Below are 26,311 nucleotides of genomic sequence, written 5' to 3'. Positions count from 1 at the left end.
ATCAGTCCACAATGCCTCTTCAAGGCTCAGTTTGTTTCCAAAACTGATTGCATGACCATTTTGAGATTAGAAACATTTACTTTCCTCTTCAGATTCCCTTTTTATTTCAGTTTTCATACCTTCCTAGTTTGGGATGTTCAACAATTTAAATCAAACCGCTTTAAATTACATAAGTTAGTTCAACTGCTATGATGAACAGATTAGAGATTTAGACATCTTACTGACATTCTCTAAAAACGTGAAACCTCATGGTATCGGCTTCTTTTCCAACAGAGCCAAGAGCAGAGCGCATTGGAAAGAGGAATAGTTCTGGTCAAAATGAGAACTCTTATGTGCCAAGTAATCTATAGGGGACAATTTTGTGCAGAAAACCGAGGAACACTGTCCAATATCAAGCTCAACTAATCCTGGTAGACCTCTTCAAATTGTGCACTGTCCCCTGGGGAATCCCAGTCACATTCATCCATAACATATCACAGATTAGAACCAGTGTTGCCCACATTACAGGGTGTAATCTGCTCTCGCCATATGCTCTTACGGATTGGCTCACTTAGAAGCTAGATGTGTTTTACTTCCTACGTTGTTAAAGAGTTAACAAAAGACCACATTCTCAAGTGAAGGCTACATGGCGTCAGTTTCATTTTACAGCATATATACACACAGCTCTAGCCATTTTGCCATGTTTATACTAAATCTGGAAATCTTTCAGTGATATACTGTGTGTTTAAAATCAGTGTAAGTGTAGAGAGCGTCTGTATCAGAGGAACAGGAGGAAAAGATCCACATGGGCCAGCCTTTCGTCATGAACGTTGTCTTTTGCAACTGTGTAGATCTTCTGGGTTATCCCAGCCTGTTAAACATTTCTGGCTGGAAAAGATCTATCCACAATGGGCAAATAAAACTTTAAAATGAGAAAAATCCCCAACTGAATTCATGTATGTTTCCTCTAGTGTACATACATGTATCAAGCCAAATTACTAATTTCAGGAGATCACTTCACTCTGAAGTTGTACAAAACCATGAATGCTTTAGGGATAGGGATAGCGCAGTCAGTGATTAGATGAAATCACCAGGTCATAACTAACTAAAGTCTTACCTTCAGGGGGTATACATACACAAAATCTGATCTCTATTAATGAGCGGATGGGGTGGTAATAGCAGTTGTGTCGGCCGTGAATGATTGATGACTATAACGTTAAAACACCCACAGCTATTAAAAATTGTACGTGCATAATAATTGATTGTCAGCGCAAAACTGCTGGCCCTGTACTTGGTTACAGTACTTGCTCTGACATTTGTCAAAGTGACAGAACAGAGAAGCCAATTAGAAAGTATGAGGAGGCAGGGAGTGCTGCCATTACCTTGGCTGTTAAAATTGCAAACTAGAAGAAGTCACTGAGAGGAGCCTGTGTAAAACGGATCATTACCTTTATTGGTGTTTGCTTTAGACAGCAAGATGCAGTGGTTAGAAGTCTGTCATTCGCCTTATCTTCCAGCTTACTCTGCCCATAACTTGGGACTTTATACTTTACAAAAAATCTGGAACCAGAAAACAAGCCCTGTAGTTGAAGCCGAGTCTCCAAGAATTGCTTGGATTAAAACCTGGGGTCAATTAACCACTAAAAAGCAAACAAGGATGTAAATTTGTCAATCTTGGTGGTGATGTAGCAATTGGGTATGTATTCCTTACACAATGATCCTGGTATAGATAAATTCTAAAATGCTCAGTGAAATAATTCTAAAAGTAACTTAAAAGATGTATATAATGGGCACTATGTACATTAAACCAAATGATCAGTAAAATAATGTATATAGTTTATCTCTTGTTGATAACATGACAGGTTTATCAAATAAGAATTATAATCTGCATCTTGTATTGCAATGTATTTCAGTTTAACAGCCCTCTATCACAGCATGTTGCTCAAGTATCATACCAATGGGAGTCCCTTACTTCACAGCACAATGTACAGAAAGACGGGTCCATTTTCCTTCTGCCACACATAATCCCCTTTCATTTCCTTCACAGCCGCAGTAAGACTTGCAGGCCACAGCAGAGAGTTACCGATTGATCAATAATCTTTTATCTGCTTGTGCCCTTACCACGAGACAGCTCTGTGGGGAATGGGATTTTCATCGCATGTCCTTGCAGATAACAACACAGACAGCCCTGACACAAATGCAACAAAAAAGGGATTGAGAAGCTCAGTGAAGCCAACTTTCTCCTAATTGTAATTCTTCACGACTATCCTGCACTCAAGGACATATTTGCAATTTAATTGCTGTATCAGAAAACAACTAGTTTCAGCAGGTGTGAATATGGGGAGAAGAAAAGGTCCTTGCAGAAGGTCCTCTCAAGTGTCCTAGTGTGGCATGAAGGGTACCAAAGAAAAACACTTCATAAGTATGGCATAAGACATGCCTCAGAATGCTAATGTTACAGGAGATACTTCTGTTGGGAGTTTAAGAAATGAATGGAAGAAAATAGGGTAGTTCCAGCCAACAGTGAAGAGTAAAAATTATCCTAGTGCATGGTGGGATACCTGGTATATGGCGAAAAAATTCAGTGACAGAATCTGCTCAGAGCACAGGATTGGTGTAACAGACTAGACCAATGGTGGCCAACTGTTTTCCTGGAGAGCCACCATCAGTTTTTATAGGTCTCTATAAACCAACCTGGTAGTTTTTAATGACTTAAACTTAAATCAAGTAAAATAAAAACCAGAAGACCACTGGAGCTGTCCAGGCTGTTGGCGATTCCATGTTAGGTCAGTTAGGATTTTCACAACTTGCCACACAATAGCGACCACTGTAGCTTACCAGGCACCAGGAATTGATCTGTACATTCTGATGCTCATGTTTGTAGCTTTCTTCCCATTCTTGATGTTGATAGACAGATTGCAGTCTCTATCCTATCAGCATACCATACACCAGTGTGTAAGCAAGTCACACACTTTGTACACCCTACACAGTTATGTATTCAACCCTAATGCAGGTTAACCTTTTGATGAATTAAGGATCTTGATCAGAAAATCAGAAGTTCTGATGAAGTCACTTGATGGATCAAAACATTAAGTTGGATTAGGACTGAATCAATGTGAATTATTCTTTCTTCTACACTTTTTTTCCTCCAATCATAAATTAGGCTTTGGAGTTCTTTGGTTCTGGAATGAACAGACACCTAAAACGCAATCCTCAAAAGTACAGAAGCAGCTAATCAATCTATCTAAATGGCGCACCGTGAGATTACAATTCGGTTATTACTGTATTTTCCTGGAGCAATGCCCGTCTGCCCAGGAACATGTGGGGGTGGCAGTGCGGTGGAGCAGTGCAGGCGATTGGAAGCAGATGGTCGATGCACTTGGCGAAGATACTGAACACAGATCGATAAATACAGCTGCACTGAAAGCCAGACAACAGTGAGACTAAACACGGGGAGTGATGGTGTCAGGGCTCAGGTACGGACCAGAAACATGTACAGAGTTTCCCCAAAATACATTTTAACAAATCACTTCACATCAGTAAGAGCCATTATCTATGCTATAATATTTTCTTGATGTAATATTTTTTTGCCAGTGTCAGGTACACCCAGTCCCTAAGCACCTTCCAATGCCTTCTCACCCGTAATGGCTCAGCCCTCCCTTTCTGGACGATATGGCACTTAATCATTAACGCACTTTTTAATTCACACTTACTTGATGATGCTTTATTAATGGTTCTTATGATATCTGTAACTATCCTTGCATTTCAGCTAGCCCTAATTATAAATATTATTTGTAATTACACTTGTATTGCCTCTCCTGCATGTAGCACAGATGTTAACTATAGCAATTTTCTCTTTTGCAAAAACAAAATAGAATCATGAACAATATTTTGTACCCTTAATTATTTTGTGGCAGGATAAATGCCACACAAAACCATTTCACTATTTGGATAGTGTTTTCTGGGAGGGGCACAGAAAGACACTGACTAAGGGGTCACACTACACGATTTTAAGCCCGATTTGAGCTTTATTTGGCCCTCACGACAAATTGGCCCTGATCGTCATGACAAGCAGCCTGGTCGGGGCGCGTCCCCGCCACCGATGGTCGTGTAGCTAGTCGGAGCCCCTACGATTTTATTAAACATGTTTAATATTTATGAATCGATTGGCACCAATCGTGGAGAGTGACGTGATCAGCAGCCAATGAGAGCTGAGCTGATTGAAGAAGAGAAAAGAAACGGGAAGAATAAACATGACAGGGGAATAAGATTTTCATAAGTATTTATTAAAATACTTCAAATACAAATGGTTGTTTCGGTGCAGGTTATTTAAAAATAGTCTAATACAGGGAAAATAATATTTTCAAATACCAATTCGTATCTGTAATTGACCCAGGTCTGCGCTAAATATCGATCCCTGCAATGCGATGATCATACTGTGGGATGGATATAGCCTGTGACTGTTGCTCAGCTGCAGCTCTCACAGTAAGGGGATCGACTCTTAAGATTGAACAGGCCTGAGAGTCTGAACCGAATATTCAGCACTGTGTGCGAAGAAATAAGGGAAACTGACTGACTTTCCAGGTAAACCCTGGATCATGATCATGTGAGGTATTCCTCTTCTTTCCTGCCAGTTAAATAAGTTTATTCCCATAGAAAATGCTGTCTGTCCAGTAGTGATGTCCTTTGTGAAGAACAACGTAACCAGGAAAGAATAACTACCAAACCAAAGAGACCCCAAAAAGACCAACAATAACCATCAAGACAAGTACAGAGTTTGTCTAATCAAGGAACAGTTTTAAAACTGCAGCGAACAAAATAAGTTGAATACAAAATGTGAGCGGGAGCCAGCACTAATCAGTTTTTATACAGGTACTGGCTAATTAGGAGCTCAGACTGGAGAGGTTTGCATCTGAATGACCAATGGACCATAAGAAAGATTAACCTGGACTGGCTAATGCCCTAATTAAAGAGACAGGTGGGTGCAGTTTACATCCACATTATTTAGCATGGGAAACAGCATTTTGCTGCCAAACAAAAAATAAGTATATTTTAGTGGTGATGTTCAAAATCATAGTATTCATATTCATAAAATTGCTGCCACCTAGCTGCTATAGTCTACCACCAAGTTACAGAAAGATACTGGGGGTGGACCCTGGCCAATCTGTGTACAGTGGGGTAACAGAGCACATGCAGTGATGTCTGGGAAGCCTGCTATTTGGTTTGAACTTAAAGACACCGGATTTCAAAAAAGGAATTCTGGAGGAAAATGGCTATAAAGTTTCACCCTCTCCGTCCCTGGACCACACAGCCAAACACAGTACTCCGGGCCCGTTTGGAACTGGATCTCAAACTCTTGGGGGGCTGTACCACTCTGAGCAACCAGAAACCCCAAACTTGCACAACACATTTGGCAGCACTGGGACTGAGCCCAAACAGTGAAGGAAGGAAAGCAAATTATACAAAATACTGCAGCTTTCAAAAGAGCACTCTTGCAGAATCACAGGCGGCTGGTTTCATTTGGTAAATAAACAGATGGAGATTAAATTCCTAAAGAATGAAGGGAAAGAGAACCGTAAACAATGGCTGGGGTGATTCAGTGAGAGCAGTCCACCGCGGCACATCATTTACTCAACAGAGGTTTCAGCCGTTCAAGTTTAAGTTCGATCTGGGAAGGGCCTCTATGGGAAGCTCATATACAAGTGTCATTTTCTGGGGTTTCAAACATAAATTAAAAAGTCAGAATGAAGATACAACCACTTCATGAATAACTCAAATCCGAATGATCAAGTTTCAAATAAGATTTCCTACCAAAATTAAACCACCTACTACTTCAACAACAACAAAACAAGGAAAGATTTATTCCATGTAAAACATGACATTACTTTAAATGTAAATCCAGCTTCACATCATCTCAAAAATACAAAAGTGTGCTTTTTAATGCATCTTTCTTTCACTCTTGATGAAGAGAAAAGTCTGATTTTGACCCAGAAAATCAGACTCCAGCAACCTTTTTTTTTTCAATACTGAAAAAATATTTTCCGGAATGAACATGGACAGTAGCATCCATGTCCTGAAGTCTTTCATACTGTACAGCTGGAGAGTTTAACACAAGTGAAAGTGCTCATAAAAAACTGGAAACATTTTAGGTTAGGTGTAACTTTAGGATGACAAAATGCTAGTTGCTTATCCTGAAGGGCTGAAAGTTGAAATGCTGAAGAGGAAATTACTGTGCCACTCCCCTTTTACAATTCTGCAATAAAAGGAGCATCTATCCTTAAGTTTCCTGCCTCTTAAGGACTCCTCTTATTCACATAATTACCTGTCACAAGAACGCTGCGTCTTAAAGGCATTTCTGCTGAACCACTTGTATTAAATGGTACACTAGGCTAACCCACTAATCATCTTTGGTGGTCTGGCTACAGATCCAGGCTTGGATAAGTAGAATTAAATCAAGCAATCCATGGGATTAGCAAAGTGTAGAACTGGATCTGCTTCACAATGAAAACAGAAACCGTGGCTTCCAAACAAGAGCCGAGGAACTAGAGACACACAAAATGAGTTTGATGATTAGGCTGCGATTCACAAACGGAAAGTGGACTGCGGAGTGTAAGCACACTGCTGCCAGGTTATTCAGATCACAAGTGGGGTTTGTATTTGAATTAAAGAGGACTGCTTTTAATTGGGTTCTACACATGAACTCTGAAACACTGGGTTTTCCATTGAAGGTTTCCTCTCCTCACTCCTCTCCTCCTTCCAATCATTTGTTTCCATAGTGCTGATGAATCAGGACAGACTCTTGCAGCTGATGTTCAATTTAAAGTGCTGATGAACTCAGTAAGTGTTGTTCTGTACCCTCACAGGAAACCTGACATGCATATTTCAATTATCATGTCTTTAAAACTCATAGTAACAGAGGGGAAGCCCTTCAGTTGCAATGAACATGCCACTGGACTGTGAACTGGTGAAACAAAACAGCACAGTGAAACTTGCTTCACAACTTTCCAAAGAGTAATAAATTAATGGAAATACTTCTCAGATAAATTCTAACTTGTTTAAAAATCCTCTGACAGTTGTACCTTGTTAATCAATAGGTAGAAACAAGAGTTCTCAAAGTCCTTTATGAATGTTAAAGCCGTGACATTAGCTTGACATTTGGGAAGTCAAACTGAAAATGTCTGTGCTTTCCATGTCAAAATATATATACACACAATAAATCACCCTAAATCAGCAATGTCTAAAGACTGGGAAAACATCTTAGAAAGACACTACTTCAATTTAGCCAGTTCTGCTCCTTGAGGGTGGGAGATAATGTGGGGTGTATGGTTTGTTTTTCCTCAAATTGACTGAACTTATCACCTGTTTAATCAACACACATTCAAATTAAATCAAAGTCAAGATTGACCAGTGACCTATAAAACCTGTTGGATTGTGGCTCTCCAGAACCTTCTCCAAAAAGATATCATATACATTAATGAATGCGGTGCCTCCTCCAAAATTTGTCTGACACGCCCTTGTCTGCCAAACAACGTTACGATGCAAAACCACTAAAGCGCCTTACAATCTCCATCCAGTTCACTCTCTCACCCCTCTGTCTGACAATAAGAAAATGGGCTCCTTTATTCCCTCCTCCCCTGCGCACTTGAAGGTCGCCAACCCTGACAGCAACATGCCCCGAGACCCTGGCACCGCTCTCATTCTTCACGAGTGGCAGCAGCTCTGTCAGATCTGGGAGAGCGATGGACGAGAAACAAGCCTCCCATTGTACAGTAACAAAACACAGTCTGCGCCTTATGGGCAGTGACATCATGACATTACTCTGAGGCTCCAAAGAAGCTCAAAGCCCTTGTTCAACTGAAATGCCAGCTCAGCTAGTGACCTGAGCAGACTGTCTATTGCACTGTGGGTACCTCAAAGGGCTTAAAGGATGACAATGGTTTCTGAAAATAGTCTGCTGCAAATCACCCGTTTCAGAGAACTCTAATTACAGTCGCGACGATTTAACAGTTTCACGAAGGTTTGAGTACGTGGTACATTTGAACCCAGAGGTGCACATAAGATTGAAATGAGACTATTCCCATTTGTGGATTTAGTTTATTAAATGATTTAGTCAGGAGGTTTTGTGCAAGCATTTGCAGTGTATTAGTTATTTAAATTATGCCAGCAAGCATTTTAATAAGAAAAAACAAACAAACAAATCAAAGTTAAGAATGCTTCTCGGGTTTCTCTCCAAACTAATCAATTTCTTTAATTTCTTGCCACAGAGTGCGGATTAATCAATACACATTCCTGCAGCTGGTCCGACCTAAGTGTTAATCATCTGAGCTCAGCCAGTCACTGTGTTTACAAAAGTATTAGAATTCCAATATTTTTAATTGAGATATTAAAAAGCCAAGTAAACACAGATTTACAAACGCATCATTGGATATTCCAAAGGGACTTTGTGGGAGATGCTACATATTTCTGAGATTATAAAAACACTATAAACAAGTCACTTATCATTTCCTGAAACATATCCCGATAGTATACTTGGATCTTTCATTTTTACCACTGCCTAGAAGTGCACATTTTCAAAAAAATACCCATGTATACAATGGAATTATATTGAATATTAAATTGGACTGTCATATAAATGTGAAAATTGCTTTTCCAAGAAGGATGCTTTTCTGCAATTAGTTTCCCCCACTACATTGGTTTTCATATTTTGCAAAAGCACAGTGTATCCTGCTAACCCCCAACCAGGAACATAAACCCAATTATCATTTCATGCTTGTCTAGTGTACACAAACCACACATTTTCTGGGCTTCAAAGGTCACATTCACAAAAATTATATAATGCATATGATATTCCTAAGCCTACTTAAGCATAAAGTTGGATCTAATGTGTATTGAAAAAACACCACAAAAACAGGGCTCTGTATTGTCCTTGTATGACCGCACACATTGCTGTGCTTCAGGGCTTATTGTCATTTTGCTTTACTAAAGACATTGCTCCTAAACTGTTATGGAATTGAAAATAAGTTGAATTGCTTTTAGGGATTACATTACAACCCATTGTAACTAGGGCTGAAGTGAATTACAGAAGTAATCAACACCCACAGAGAACTGCGATTTTGAAATTCCTGGACAGTTTGGTAATTACATTTGAAAGTGCTTGTCTTGCATGGATAAATGACAGCTCTAGTGGATTATAAACTTGTGTGTAACAGGCAGGAAAATACCATACTCCTAGATTCAAGTACAGTACCTACAGAGAGTCCAAATGTTAGGCAATTAAGTGGATTAAATAAATCGCACCTTTAGTGCAGCACACTGGGTTTAAACTTGGGCCACAATCCAGCTCCAATTTGCATAGTCTACTCCATTTATGTAATTTGAAATTTTCAGTACAATAAATCGAATTAAATACCTCCCCTTCTAGTAATGATGCATTGCTGCATATGGCATTACTCTTGTAAAGTTGTTGCATTGAAAATAAAACTGCTATTTCACATCCATGAAAGACAGTTCAGCAAGATTGGAACTGCAGTGATTTATTGGAGCATAAATGTAAATCTTAATATTTTGGGTATTGGATATACATTTTGATAACTTCAGGGCTACTGGTGCTGGCCATCAATAATGTTGCTTAAGCGTCTCAGCTCAAAGCTCTGGTAACTTTGGTGGATTTGCTGTGTCAGCTATTTCTATAAACCACACTAGATCAAAAAGTAAAATTCTATGAAGTAGCAGCATTTCAGTGCTCAAACACAAGAGCAGTTTCACTCATTTAACCTTTCAGTGTAATTACCAGTCATTAAAATTGATGCTTGCGTTTCCTGAAGTTGCACTTAAAAGCACAAATGAAAATTTAATAGCAGGGCCATTAACAGTAATTAACCACAAACTGCTTCACGTCTCTTTGACAAGTGAACAAAGGGACACTGGAGACGGCCACAGAGCTCTCCTCAAATGGCTCCTAAAATTTGAGCAGTGCATTACACTCGGAAACGAAACACTGCAGTTATGAAGAATGAAAAACATTTCAAAAGGGAGCATGTCAAATGAACAGTGAATCAATGCCAAAATCTGAAACAGACAGTGGGTTAGATTCTTAATAGAAGACAGCAAAAAACTATAATTTCATTTCAAAAGATGGTACATTTCCAATAATATTAAAAAAATATATAAAGTATGTTTATTTATTGTGGTAGGAATTCACAGGAAAAAAAAAAAAAAAAAAAAATTCTAAGGCAAATCAGCCTATAGTCTGAAAAAAAAAAAAAAAAAAAACATCTTAGACATTATGCAGCCACATGATGTAAATAACATTTGGCTTGAAAGCTTATTTATCTCTGCATTCCCACAGCCTCCGCTAGCTATATCCTGGTTATCTAGCTGCTACTGCGGTTACCTCGGAAACCATTTCAAAGATGTCTTTATTGAGACCAGGCCTGGCCAGAAAGCTTCTCAGGAATTTCCTCTCATTACAGAGAGAGTGAACTCCGAGTACAACAATATACATTCCTCTGGGGTACACATAGCTACAAGAGGATACTTTCTGCAAAGAGCAGCTTGCATGTTTAGGACTCTATGGCAGTTTCAGAGCCTATCCTTCTGGTTTCAATAATCAAGTGAATTGCTCGTAAGATGACCTGCTGTTCCACGTGTCAATCCGAGGTCACACGAAACTGCAGTTGTATAGTGACAAGGCCCAACTTTCATTCTAACATACCAAAAGAAAAAATATTAAAAAAAAAAACAATAAGGACACAATAGACAGCCCTGTCTATGCAGCAAAGGTAATGAAAGCATACTTTAACTTTCTGTGAAACAAGCTTACCCAATTTCAATACATTGTTACAATTACTAAACAAATGTGGTATTATCAGATTCTGACTCCCAGAATCTCAATCCCGAGCACACAAGAGTCCCTGAACCCTTACATTTGAACAGACCACTGAACTGTAATTTTATGCACTTTATGCACTCCCTAGCTCATCATGGATCAAAAACACAATAAGATGGCAGAACTTAAATGCTTAATGTGGGAGTGTATCTTTTAGTAAAAAGTAATTGAATTAAATCAGAGAGGTCAACATCCTGAAATGTCTGATTTGACACTTTTCCGATATGGTTTAAGGTAGTGAAACTTCCCTATTCATGCAGAATGGCTGACTCAAGCAATTGGGTCATTACGGATTACTGCTAGCCCCAGAAAACTGCTCGGCCAAGGAAAAAAATTAAATTAAGCAAGAGAGTGGCCTAGTCAACTTGACCTACAGTATATGTCTACCCCCCTAGCCTCACATTTCCAGTTTGGCTTTCCCGAGTCCACTCCATAAAGCCAAGTGGTTGAGCTCTGGAGCCAAAGAGATTAGACCATGAACAGCTTTGCAGTGCTGCACATCTGGAAATGAACATTCCATGATAAGAATGGAATGGTGCCCTGCGTACTTCCTTACTCACTTCGCCAGTACTGTTCTTTTATTTCATTTATTTTCATGATTTCAAAACCTGTTTTAATGAAAAGGTGGAAACAAAAATAATTGGGTTGGTTGGGGGATTCTTTAATCTGGAATTGCAGGTTTTCTTTGGTTAGTAGGCAGCTTTATCCCATGGCATACTGCTTATGAATCCCGGTGTATTAGCAATACTTCACCATATACAAGCAATATCCACTCTGCTCAATTAGGAAATTAGGAATATAAAGTGAACCTATATCGATCCACTGCTGCATGAAGGACTCCCAAAGATGTTTCCACTTGCTTCGATTTATAGCTTCCCTTTTCTATATCATGCCTTCATTTGACCATCTTGGATTTGTTCTTCTTGAAGTATGTCCAGACCATTGAGATTTTAACAATTTCACTTTTTCAATGAGGTCACATTTTTCTGAACATTATTATTTCTCTCTCTCTACAAGCATACATCTTTCCATGCTTCATTGCGTCATCCACAGTTTCTGTAACATTTTTATGTTAAGTGAAATGGTTTCAGAGAGATAAGTGAGTGAGTTTGAGTTGACAAAATACTTATCTTTTCAGGTAAATGGGATTTCCTATCAATAGGAATAACATGCCTTTTTTCAAATGCACCCATTTCCATTCTTCTTCTGATTTCTTCCATAATAGTCCATCTGCACTGATTCAATGTCCAAGGTAGACATGGCTTTTGCCTTAAAGTATCCATTGATCTACTTTAAATTCTTAGATTTAACAAAGCTGTTAAATATGACTGAATTCAAAAATCAATCCAAGAAAAAAAAGTTTTTTTACTTGCATTAGAGAGTTCTTGAACTTGAAGTTTCTGGTCTTCAGGTGTTTTTGCAAAGATCACCATCATTGGCAAATTGTAATTTTAACAGCAAGAATAGTTATCCAGCTAACAAAGCAATAAGAAATTCATAATACAAGCTTATGCACCTACATCAAACCACTAACATAAGAAAATCAGACGGCTACATGACACAGAAAGGACACAATTTAAAATCTGCATCGGAGACTTCAATGCAACAATTGGAAAACAATAACATGAGACATCAGTAGGAAAATATGGATATAGAGAAATGAATGAAAGGTGCTAGATTGACATATTTCATCACAAATTTTCTTCTAGGAAAAGCCAACAAGAAAATGGAAATTAAGTCCCAAAGGAGGAAACGGACTACATTCCCCCCCCCCCCCCCCCCCCGATTGCACTGTCCTTAAGAGATTCAAAACTGGAAGCGCCAACAGAACAGTTCAGTGTAGAGTTCATCTCAATACAAAAGAAAACAGCCAATCAAAATCAAGAACCTCATAAATCATCAAGCACAGCCCAAATTGGAAATTAGGAATCTATTTAGTAAACTTCATGACCAACAAGACGACCTAGATTCATCACAAATGTGTGACAAATCAAGAGTAACACCATGGAACCTACAAGAGAATTTGGAAAACATCACATTGTGTGTAAAAACAGTAAGGGAATATTTTACAGAAGATGTAAGAAAGTTTAACTTAATTAATCCATTGAAAACCATGAAAATGTGGAAGAATTATACAGAAATCTATAGTAATGATGATAGAAGTAAAGAGCTCTCAATGAATCAAATGCAATCACATCTAGTATTTCATAAATTGCAGCTCATGCAATGAAGATTATTCAAAATTTGACACCCGAGATTACAAATCACAGTGGAGATCCTGAAAGAAGATGGAGAAGAAATGGAGAAGTGTCTTGCAAAACATTTCACAAAGTGACTCAGAATTAAATAAATTCCAGATATACACTCACCTAAAGAATTATTAGGAACACCTGTTCAATTTCTCATTAATGCAATTATCTAACCAACCAATCACATGGCAGTTGCTTCAATGCATTTAGGGGTGTGGTCCTGGTCAAGACAATCTCCTGAACTCCAAACTGAATGTCTGAATGGGAAAGAAAGGTGATTTAAGCAATTTTGAGCGTGGCATGGTTGTTGGTGCCAGACGGGCCGGTCTGAGTATTTCACAATCTTTCAATCGATTTTCACGCACAACCATTTCTAGGGTTTACAAAGAATGGTGTGAAAAGGGAAAAATATCCAGTATGCGGCAGTCCTGTGGGCGAAAATGCCTTGTTGATGCTAGAGGTCAGAGGAGAATGGGCCGACTGATTCAAGCTGATAGAAGAGCAACTTTGACTGAAATAACCACTCGTTACAACCGAGGTATGCAGCAAAGCATTTGTGAAGCCACAACATGTACAACCTTGAGGCGGATGGGCTACAACAGCAGAAGACCCCACCGGGTACCACTCATCTCCACTACAAATAGGAAAAAGAGGCTACAATTTGCACAAGCTCACCAAAATTGGACAGTTGAAGACTGGAAAAATGTTGCCTGGTCTGATGAGTCTCGATTTCTGTTGAGACATTCAGATGGTAGAGTCAGAATTTGGCGTAAACAGAATGAGAACATGGATCCATCATGCCTTGTTACCACTGTGCAGGCTGGTGGTGGTGGTGTAATGGTGTGGGGGATGTTTTCTTGGCACACTTTAGGCCCCTTAGTGCCAATTGGGCATCGTTTAAATGCCACGGCCTACCTGAGCATTGTTTCTGACCATGTCCATCCCTTTATGACCACCATGTACCCATCCTCTGATGGCTACTTCCAGCAGGATAATGCACCATGTCACAAAGGTCGAATCATTTCAAATTGCTTTCTTGAACATGACAATGAGTTCACTGTACTAAACTGGCCCCCACAGTCACCAGATCTCAACCCAATAGAGCATCTTTGGGATGTGGTGGAACGGGAGCTTCGTGCCCTGGATGTGCATCCCACAAATCTCCATCAACTGCAAGATGCTATCCTATCAATATGGGCCAACATTTCTAAAGAATGCTTTCAGCATCTTGTTGAATCAATGCCACGTAGAATTAAGGCAGTTCTGAAGGCGAAAGGGGGTCAAACACAGTATTAGTATGGTGTTCCTAATAATCCTTTAGGTGAGTGTATAGTCCAAAGTTTCTTGGATTCAGACAAACAAAAGAAGATAGGCAACTGTATCTACCTGCATACAGCATTAGCCACTCCAGGTCTGATTACAGTTAGTGCCTACAATGGTACATTTTCAGTTTGTTTAAAAGTGCTATGTCCATTTTTCAAAGAGAAACCTTAAACGATCTCACTGGATATCACACCAAATCACAGTTTATATTATTGGTCAGAAAAAACAGCTTTCAAAAATATTAAATTTTGAAGAAAATGCAAAGCACCAAATCACCGTTTTTTGTCCTCACAAAACAACTTTCATATTCAATTATGAAGAAAGTCTAAGCATTTGATTAAGAAGCTATAAAGCTGCTGAATAAGAAAAAAAATTAAAATTGCAGAGCTCCCAAGTAGCTCAACCTGCTCTCCAGCACTTTCTTTGCTTATAGCGCTATAGTTTGAAGTTGCTCTGTCATTGCCAACTATGGGTGGGATTCCCCAATGGGCAGCCCACATTAGCCAAAGCCCTGCCAGGGCTGGGTAGGCTCGAATTGGACCAGGATTTCCTTCAGTTTGCCACACAACTGTCTCCTGTTGCTGACTGAGCACATGAGATCTTTGAAATGTTATCAGTAACAACAATATTTCCAGTAAATGCAAAAAAAAAAAAAAAGTGTTAAAGATTTCTAGAAGCCCAAAGCCTGGGTGTGTGTCACAACTTATCACCAGTGCAGTGACATGTGACAAAGACTGAAGCCAGGATGACTAAAACATTATTTTCAGGACTTCCAGACAGACTGAAGCTGACCACAATCCAGTCCATGGTATTTTGGGAAACTGAAACATTCAATTGTCCTGTACCGTGTACAACACATAATCCAAACAAAGCTTTCCATCCTGAGCAGGAATTGTCTCGCCGTATCATCTCTTACGGTCTTCACCCACACCCTATTCCTTTCCACACTAGCCTGCTGCACAATGGTAGGAGACCGGTTTCTGCACAGATTAACAGACACTTACAATACAGCGGTCAAATTCAGGCAGCCAGTGGTTTACAAACCTGTCCTGCCCTCCAGGTTATTGTGTATAATACCATGTTCAAATTTATTTTAAACTGAAAGAATTCTGCTACTACTAGGTGCCGTTTGATGCTTACCGGTGGTGTTACAGTGTTATCAGTGAGAGCTGCATCAGTCCTCCAAACGAGGCTATAGCTCATCTGTTTGTCTGTGGACGTGCAATATGGAAAGAAGCAGGTGGCTTGGCAGCGTACGTTTTAGAGGATGTGTGCATGCCAGAGTGATTCCAAATTATGACCAAAAGAAATCATTACTGATAATTCAAAATAATAAATAAATGGAGAGATGCATAAATAAAGAAATTACTGGTAGATATAGGGAGGGGTAACAAACAGTCTATGCAAATGCATTAATCTCTCCAGGGCTTCCTTCTAAAAGTAGTGAGATGGCACTAGGCTTGGAGTTCCACATTATCGCCCGGTTTTCAATGTAGACGATCACACAGGCTGTGGGACACTGCACTGGTGAAACAGAGGAGGGAGGGGGACTTTCTGGAACTAAACTAAACTAACAAACTAAATTACTTTGGTCACACTTTTCCCTTCCTCACACGACAAACATCTTAATGAGTCAAGACCTATAATTACAACATCCCAGCCAATACTTATTCAAGACAGGAGGCTGGCTCTACACATGAATATTCATGAAATGCACATTATTTTCAGCCCTCAACAAGAAACCTTAATTACACCAGTGTCTTTCCCTTCTTCCTCTGAAATCCCTGGTATGATAACAGAGACAAAAGCAAGCGATGTCATTCTAATAAATACCTTTACAGGGTTGCACATAGGGTTTGCGTTTTGTTTAATAAAATACCACAGACACAGCAGACTTCATTCAGTCTTTTGCTGCATTTCTGTTTACTTTAATTGCACTATGGCAAAAGGTGAAAATGTGTATTTAAACCACACTTCAGTCTAAAATATAGAGACAAGGGTAATTTCAGTGGCACGCTATACTTTTTCCCATGCCTGTGTTGCTGCAATGGACTATTAATCACCAGCTCTCTATGACAGGGCAGAGACTGAGTGCTGAGGAAATCAGGTGACAGAGTAACAACCCTGAAGAAAAGAGCAAGGTCATGTTCATACTCTAAATATATATCCACAGGCCTGTGTAATGAGGCCTCGGCGTGGACTCCTTAAACATTACCTTGCGGTTGTGCGGATGCACTTCTGAAACAATCCCCAGAGGTTTAGAGGCTCTGCTTTCACTGATTATTTAACATGCTCAGGAAAGCACACAATCTTGGCATGTCATGAAGCAGCATTGATACATCTAATAAAATCAAAGTCCTCCACAAATTAATTCTTTTCAAATGGGTAAAATCCTCCACCCAGAGCCCAGACGTGGCCCGAGTGAAAGCAGAGTGTTAAATGCCATTGCCCATGGAGCTGCCCACTGTTCACTGAACCCTTACTTGGGTTGACTGGACTTGAAATCGGCCAGGGATTTCAAGGCTTGACACAATTATTCCTGTGACTCACTGGGTGTCTGTCACTCTGGTCCTCCCTAGAATGCTATCATTTGGGTTGTGGCTGTATGAACAGGAGCCAATGACTTGAAAGTACGCATTTCGGAGGAGTCCGCGTCAGTCGTCTAAACATCTCCCATGATAATAGAAGTGTTGTAGTGGTGAACCGAGCAGATGAGAAATTATGGTTTCCAAATTGGATGGATATAAAAAAAAACATACATGTATACAAAAAAATACATTTCAGCTTCTCTCCAGACCTAGCAAAGCCAGACAGGCTTTTTTCACCCTTGTACTATAATTGAACTTAGAGGTTTCGTTTCCTCCCAGTACAACCAAACAAAGACAAAAATAGTACATGTGATATATCCCAGCTACAGAGAGTAAATTCCTACATCCTCAAATAGGTGACTTTCATAATGAAGGCCGGCCTCTGGCAGGATTTTGTGAAACCACTTCAAATACAGGTATTTAGATTAGAAAACTCTACCTCTAGAGACTTGACAATAATCTACAGTTTAACAAAACATGTCTTACACAATTCTACTCTGGGCTTCACAGCCATTTAAGTAAGAAAAATAAATAAAAAATGGAAATCATTCCCCTTTATATTTTTATTCAGTGTAATTTTTATTTTTTTTTATTTTATTTTTTTATTAAAAACAGTTGTGTAATACTTTCCAAGTTACACTAACAACACTAAAAGGCCCATCTTTTAAAAAGTAAAAGCACTGCTTGATTCAGCATATTATTTCTTGGTGACAGACTTGCAGAACAACTCCAGAGACATTGTCAGCCTTCTGCTACCTCTCTGCGGGTCTCCAGAATTATTTAAACACTCAATTCTGCCATCAAGGACTGGATGTGCTAGCATGAAGTCATTTAACTTCAAGGGCTACCATGTATTTGATTTACTTTAAACCCCACCCCCCAATGTACAGAAATGAAGCATAGTATCTTAAACATTGGGTAACTGTTCTATTCAGCCTTTTCAGTCATTCTTTATTATTTATATCAGTGTGAACAACTTATTTTCCCCCAAATGGTTCATTTGCATACACCCACTTCAAGAAATAAAAACTGTGGTCCCTGAAGTGTTATAAAACTCCATATGGATTCAATCAAACCAGAGACCATCATGTAAGCGTAGACCTAAGAAACACAAGTACAAAAATCACTTTGAGCAGCAACTTCAAGGCACTTCCTCTGTCAATCCATCTGAAACACCATCATCATTTCCTAGGGTCAGGCAAAAGATGGACCACTTCATGTACAACAAAGCGCAAAGAAGTCTTAACTCATACATACATTCAAATGAAAGAAAAACAGGACATCCAATCACGTTGCAATCCAGATCATAAATTTGGTGGTTATACAAGTTTAATAGGGTGTCTTCGTTTAGATGTTAAAAATCTGGGTTCCACTAAAACACAGTCTTACCTTAACTGCTGCAAGGCAACACTTTGAAGGGGGTACAGTCTTTATACAAAAGGATACACTTTGACTGCTCCAGACTTGGTGCCGATTGCCATCAGCCGGAGTTTGGGGTCGTATGCCAGGGCACTGGGCTGATTGGGAAATCCATGCTCCACAGTCTGGAAACAAGGAAGCAAACAATTCACAATGGGGCAATACTTCTATGAAGGTCCTCCTGTAAGGATGTGGGCACCTGACGCTGCCTACACATCTTTGATAACCCTTAGCTCATCTGGTTTACTCTTCTTGATCATGCACTTTAAGTTGTATCAGTCTGCATATTCTACAATACATTTGCTACTTATTTTGAAGAGAAAACCCAATAAATCAAGTTAATCTCATAGAAAAGCAGCCTCTGGGGGCTGTCTGGGGGCACTCAAACTGGGGGCATTTTGAGGGCGACACACAACTGAACAAAACAGATTTGATAGACTTTTTCATCAAACTGTATAGGAAGAGGTCTTTGATAGAAAGCAGTGGATTATATGTGTATTAAAAGTGGTTATGGTTGATTGCTTTTTTGTCGGTTTCTAAAGCCAATCAAGTGTTCTCTGTAGTTAGTCAAGCAGAAGAAATACATTTCAAGGTGATCCAGTGTGGCGTTCATAACAAGGTCAGCTCCAAAAACATAACTTACAAAAAAAAAATCTATTAAATAAAAAAAAACTTGTAATGAACTGGGTCATACCAATTTATTCACAGATGTAATCACAAATGGAAAAATGTATTTCCTATTGTGCCCAATTTGAAAATATTAATAACATTTTTATTAGGAAATAAGAATGTTCTGAATTCCACAAAAAAAGTAATTTCCTTTTTAATCATAAAATTGCCCTCCCTCCTGGATGCGATTAATGAGTCCTTGCACTGAGAGCAATGCAATACACTGCAATTGTTAGGCAATACCCAGCAACCTGGTGTGTGTAATGAACAAAAGATGACAGTCTGCCGAAAGGGTTTAAATATTAAGCTCTATGCAATCTGAACAGAGAACCATTAACACAAAGAAAGGGAAATTCTCAAACAGACAAGTCATACCAACCGAACGCTCTTTGGATCCCAACCCAAGTGCACAAGTGACGGTGCCTTTTTAGAATTGAGATAAGGGTCCAGTGCCATTATACAGGGACTTGTAACTGTACTGGCTTTAATTATCCCCTTGTAATTCACAGAATAAGGCACAACAGTGATGCTCTTTTATAGAGCCCAACGGATACAGGTTTTTTGGGTCTGATAGTGATAATTGGGACCCAATTATCACCAATATATCTGCCGATATTTCCACTTAGTTTTTGTTAGCATGCAAAACGGACATTTTCTAGAATGGATCCCTCAAATCTCTCCCTGTCAGAGAGAAATTGTGTCAAATGTGCACTGAAGGCAGGATTTTTACATTTTACATAATAAACTTAACATTAATTTTCATCATAAATAACAACCACAAATCAAACACTGTAAAAATCTATTAGAATAAGGTGGAATAAAGGAAAAATATAAAAATATGCATGTTCTATACATTAGAACAAAGACCAAGGTATACGAGCAATTTCACACACACACAGAAAAATGTGCATGCTCTATACATTAGAGCAAAAGTGTTATGTGCTGCTCTAGCTTATATTAGCATTTTACATTGTCAACACTGCTGATCACACAGGGCAGGTTATAGTGCAGGCAGCACAGCACTGCTAGAGGCTATTTGTTATAAAAAATATATATATTTAAAAATGTCCTTGAAACTGTAACTTATTTAACACGTATGTTAAACGTATTGCAATATGAATCATAGCCAAAACACGATGTAGGATTTGAAATAGTTTTATAAATACCATGTATAGTTTCAGTTTTATCCAACGTTGTCCGAGAGATGGTTTTCTGATTTTCACTAATTTTCTTTAGATGTTTACTGTGATCTGAGCTTGCTTGTCATTTGGAGACAGATTTTGTTTGCTGATATCCAAGTCAACATCTTCAGCGAATATTTACTGTTTTTCTTTATCTTAATTCCTATTGTGAATTTTGAAAAGCGATTTAATTAACTTTTCAGTAAAATGCACCTCTATGCCATAGTATAAGGTAATCTTCAGTTATGATAAAAATAAACAATCAAAACCATGGATACGCAAATGCAGCCCAGCAGAAACACTTCATATTGCTTAGGAGTGTTTTAGTGAAACACATGTTTATTGGTTTATAAGCCCTGTTTCACTGCGGTGAATCGGAAGATTTCTGCGAAAACTAAAGCACCATAACTATTAAAAAACAATGGTCAATAATTATAATAACGACTGTAAAACCAAATAAACATGCATGTATTTATTGTCTGAAGTATGACGAAGGATTCTATGGTATTTAGCCAATTCTTTGAGAAAATATATCGGTGCATTATCAGTGGAACGTGCAGATAGATATTTATGTAAAGAAGGCCAGTATCGGTGGATAATATCGGTGCTCCGATATATCGGTCAGGCTATACTCTTTTGTCCCCCATTAATCTTAGGCAGATTACAGATTAAGACTATTACAAGGGCATGGACGAGATGCTAAAACAATGGCTCAAACCTTTGTGTGGCATTTCACACCGGGATTGATGACTCTACCCTGACATTTTTAAATGCTACGATTAAATATAGATGTCACATTTCATTAACGCTTTTTTCCCTTTAATACCGCACGGTGGAATTTGCCAGTTCAATCACCATGCCCTTTATATCACCAATGCAGATCTTGCAGGCTTGTGTGATGCCTTGATATCTGAGATGTGTCCAATTTCTAGTGGTCTGTCACTCACAGTTGTGTTTATTCCCCAAACACAGATCTTTACCTGGCTATTACTGCCACCTGCAGAATGCCAGATATCTGGTTGTTTAATTTTCTTCCCTTGTACAAGAAAACATTGCAAGGCAGCAAGTTTAATTGTGCAGAAGAACTAAAACAGTTCATGATTCATATAACTATACAATGTAACAAGCCTTTTGTTTTATTATTTATTTTAATGGTCCCAATAAAAGGCTTAGAAGTGGCATATAATGGAATGTACATGACCATTTGTTTTACACAGAAAAAGCTGGAAGGAATATAGTTGAACATGTATTCCTAATGGTCAACTCACTTTTTTCCTGAAGAGTCACTACAATGACAACAAGCAGCTGCTGTAACTGCACAGAGCCCCCAGTCATCCATCAAAGAGAAGCAGCACTGTGTCATAATATGCATTGTGCAACCAAGTATCAAGGGCCACCGGACACACAAAGAACCGTTTCACCTCCCGGTCTCAGGGCTGGAGCACGGTGCTCTGGTGAGGAAGGGGCACTAACAAGCTGTGAGACATCTTCTAGTTACATTAGGAAAATGACTTCAGGAGTCACAGTCTCAATTTACAAGACAAGTTTCACTGCAACATGCCCCTGGGTCCTGGAACCCACTATGCATTTGGCTCTGCTCGTCTTAAAAAATAGAGACCACAAAAACTCTTGAATTTAATTGTCAGTAAATGTGAAAAACAAAAAAGTTTCCAGAAGATAAAGCAATGCAGGCACTGACTGTATCAGCAATAGGCCTTCAATGTCTGATTTGGTAATCTTTCCTGGAAAAACCACTGCTGGCATATGAGCAAACCAAACAATGACAGTGGCACAAAAAAGTACATTTCAGTGTTTGCACTTTAAATCTATGGATACAAGAAAATGGTAAACAAAGTAGTAATACTGCCCTTACTAGTGACACTTTTACCTTTAACCCTATGGGGCAACGTGGATGAATGAAGGAATAATAAATAAAGCATGCATAAATACATAAATGTGCATTGAACCTACAAAAGCTAATATTTCCAAAAAAGCAAATATTACATTCTAGAAAACTTGAATTAATAAGTTAAAGTGGGTAATGTCCGGCATTACATGCTTAATGCATAACTACTCAGAATTCAAATGTGCAGCTCTAATTATGTAAAAACAAAAATCAATACATGAAAGTATAAGTAGCAGCCGGCCCACACCCTGAAGTCAGAGCACCAGAAAAGGTTATAGGAGGAGTTCTCCTCTTCAGTGCATTGCATATTAAATGATAAAAGACATGCAATGAGACATCCCAGCGAACTGCGAGATATGAAGGACTGTGTCTGCAGTCATCACATGTAATAATACAAAACTGTGCACTGAACAGCAGCAGCCTGCAACATGCACTTTCAATACTGAAAATGGGTTCACCGTGTTTTTACGGGGTTGCAGGTTATTCCCTTTAAAACAACGTGATTGGCGTGTTCACAGAGAAATTGGCTGTGGATCAATACGCACTTTAATTCCAATCTAGCGCCTTCATAAAATGTGTAAGGATGTGCACCACCTCCATACACAACTACACAAGTCAGGTTAGTGACATCCTTTCAACACACCGTAACTAACGGCAATCACAAACCCGTCACAATCAATCAGCATCTACTGTGCTGTCCTATGGGGAATTCGGTTCAAGTTTTAAGTCAGTGCACTACTAGCAAATGCAGCAGCTAAATAACTCCCAGCGCCAATAAAGATCATTAACACCAGCAAGCAGGCAGATGATGCCAGTCGGTTATGATCATGCATATATTATTATTTGAATACAACTGTATTCAGGGAGGAAAGCCAACTCGAGAAACAGCTAAAAACATTGAACTTTTGTCCTATTCTCGGTGTCCATTGGGACACTACCGTTAACACCGCACTGGATGCTAGATCATCTGTTGAAACAATAAGAAACGCATGTCTATTGAAGCGTCAGGGTTGCAAGAAAATAAACCAAAATGGCATTTATTATACCAGCACGTTTGCAGTCGAGATGAGGAAGAGAAACAGCATGCAAGTCCCGGAGCACACTACAGTGGATTGATTACTGTCGGTTAAGCGGGACCGTTAGATGCAGAGACCGGCATCTCATTTTTTTTTTTTTTTTTTTCCAAGTTCTGTGGTACATGTCCGGGGCTCCCCAAAGAGAGCAGAAGAGCACAAAACCCATGCAGATCACACGAAAAAAAAAATGTATTTCACTTCCAAATATCTCCCTCCCTCTCCATAAAAACAGCCCCACTGATGCAACCCGAGAACGGCATGCGTGCTTCCAGAATAAAAGGGTGTCTCTACAACCCAGCGTTCATCTTACCTTATTAAACGCAAAAAGGTCCTGCTTAATCTTCTCTCTCTGGGGGTCATTCCCCTGCCTCCTGAACCTAAACTTCATCATCCTGAAGCCGGCAGCAACTGAATGAAAACGAGCGAAAAACAAGTTGTAAATTCCTTCAGGTTTGTAATCAGTGCAAAACAATGAGATCCCATGCGAGCTCCCGATTCTTTGTATCCAGTTCTCAAAGGCTGCAACTGGATACTACAGGACGGGATACATTTCAGCCTCGATTGACGGCGGCTGGAACCAATGGAAGGGGCGAGTGGAGCTGTCCTCATCCAATCAGAGGGAAGGAAACTCGCAGTGGGCGGGGTCAGTCGAGGTTGATCACAAAGGTCCGAATCATGTGAGGATCGACAGCTGGGATTTGTAGTTTTCATGTCAATTACATGTATTTATTTATTTATAATTCACATGTACAGTTGTGTTGCATAACATGTGTAGGGCATAAACGCTATAAGAGACTTAAAGAAAAGGTACGCTTATTCATCCGCAGTATTATTTATCAGCCCCTCCAAGAAATAACGGGTATAAAACAATGTGCTCCAGTGCGATCATTTGAAAGACGTATGTTTGCAGGCGTTACAGTAATCACACTGCGGTGCCTGCATGGCGGGCTGTGGCAAAAAGATCGTTATTGCAGATTCACTGCTGCATCACACAATAGTAATGCGCCAAGTTTCTGCAGTCATGGGCGCAGAGGGGCTTCCTCCACGGCGGGGGGTTCCCTCCAACGTGGGGGTGGGGAACTGAAGTGCTGGCTGCTCGGAAGTATAACGGGCTGCTGCACCATTCACAGGACACGCAGCTGCTGGGCCGGTACGCACAGCTTGTGGCGCTGATCTGCAGCATCCCACTGATCCCATTGGTGGAGCAGCGCAGAACTGCGGGCGTCTGCGCCAACACGATCGCCACCATTGTAACCACACCTCTAGATACATCAGCAGAAGTGTGGTTGGGAAGCCTGGCTGTTTGGGGGGTGTTCGGTGTGGTGGTTTTAGCCCCTCTCCACAATCATACAAATATAACTTTAGTCTGATTTAATAAATGCTGCAGTCACCCTTTGTCTTTAAAATGTAACGAGCTCCGGAGCTTTTCTGCTCACAACTTTAGTAAGCAGCTGAGCAAAACACGCCAGCCCCCGCAGCACTGCGTTTGGGCGTGAGAAATAGGGGTGTCCAGGTGACTCAACTGAAATAACCTGAGGATTAAAACAAAGGTCGCATTACTGCATCGTAGATTTCCAGAGATCTGCACTTTGCTTGTGATATCATTGGTTCAAAGGTGCAGATCTGTGCAGAACTGCGGACATCTGCGCATCTAGAACGGGACCAAAACATGTGCACCAGTGCAGGGGCTTGTGTCGCCATAGATGGCCATAGACAATGAACCGCACAGCTCCACGCACTGGATGTATAGATATGAACTGAGTGAACTAGTGACTTCACTTCACTTTTTGCAGTTATCACCACTCATCTTATTAGACAGCGTGGGTAATAGTTTAAGACATGCACAATGATCTTAAAATAGAAACTTTGCACCTGCTGATATGAGGGGGAGAGAGAGAGAGGACAGACTGCCAGCATCGTTCACTGGCATCACACCGGCACTGCAGGCAATGGTTTTGGGCCGGCTGCCAGAAGGAAAGCAATTTTCAATAAGGGTGCTCTGAGCGCACACCGAGCTGTTGGCACCCACACTAGCAATTGTTATAAACCTTTTCAAAGTGATTCCAATTGGGCTAAATCTCATTTCAAGCGAATAGCAGGAGTTTAACGGGCCTCAAACATGGAAGGAGTTTGTGTGATAAGAATGTGATATGTGAAGTTAAACTAGTTATGAACGTTTTTATTATATTATCTTTAATAGAAACATCTTTCTTCATAAGCAAAATGAGTTTGTTAAACTTCTTAATTTAAAAATAAAAGAATGACTCAAAATTGAACATGGAACTAAATCAGCTCACTAACCTTCATAATCCATAATATAAATCCTACTGGGTACCCTTAACATCATTATTTTAATCAGTCTTACAATCCTTCTGCTGCTTATCCTTAAAAGCTCTCATCTTATGCAATTTAATAGTGGTAAAAGAAGGTTTTACATGGATTCCAGTTATATTATATTAATATATTCCTTAGCAAATGTCCTTATTCAGGCCAACCTCCAAATGTTACACTATTTCACATTATTAAAAAAATACAATTATATATATATATATATATATATATATATATATATATATATATATATATATATATATATATATATATATACTGTATATAAAGCTACAGTACCTTGCTCAGGGGTACAGCAAACAGTGTCCCCCACCTGGGACTGAGCACACTACCCTGCACTCTGGGCTCCAGGGCCCTAAGCACTACCCCACACTGCTGCCCCTATATTGACTCCAACATGTTCTGTGGAGAAACTATGACAGGAATGTTTTGACAGCAAACAAGCAACCTGGATGATATCCATTTCAGAGATAATCAAAGTCCCTATAGCAAAATACTTGACATGTTTTCAGATATAATAGAAGAAAGCAACAACATGCTGTATTGATTCAATTCAGTTGTATCTGTAACATGAGGGACATCACATCACACCATCATTGCATTGCAGCAGTTGCTTAAATTGGTGGGATTTTCTAGCACCAGCATCTGAAGTTATCCCTTGATTCTTGAAAGACAGGAAATATT

At 39.5% G+C, this 26,311-nt stretch overlaps 1 protein-coding gene across 1 annotated transcript in view; it reads right to left on the bottom strand.

Annotated features, from left to right (window-relative positions):
- The window catches only part of llgl1 (LLGL scribble cell polarity complex component 1), an 83,974-nt gene extending 60,184 nt beyond the window's left edge, over window positions 1–23,790 (bottom strand). The window contains exons 1-2 of the mRNA XM_066688960.1: window positions 23,589–23,790; window positions 18,474–18,571 (exon numbers count right to left, since the gene is read on the bottom strand). Coding sequence (XP_066545057.1) covers window positions 18,474–18,571; window positions 23,589–23,669 — 179 coding nt within the window. The 5' untranslated portion in view covers window positions 23,670–23,790. The remainder of the gene's footprint in view (window positions 1–18,473; window positions 18,572–23,588) is intronic.
- Window positions 23,791–26,311: the final 2,521 nt, after the last annotated feature.

This window comes from Amia ocellicauda, chromosome 17 (genome assembly GCF_036373705.1).
Source record: "Amia ocellicauda isolate fAmiCal2 chromosome 17, fAmiCal2.hap1, whole genome shotgun sequence".
In the NCBI taxonomy this organism is placed as follows: domain Eukaryota; kingdom Metazoa; phylum Chordata; class Actinopteri; order Amiiformes; family Amiidae; genus Amia; species Amia ocellicauda.
Note: the sequence above shows the minus strand (reverse complement) of the source record. Positions and strands in the feature narration are given on the sequence as shown.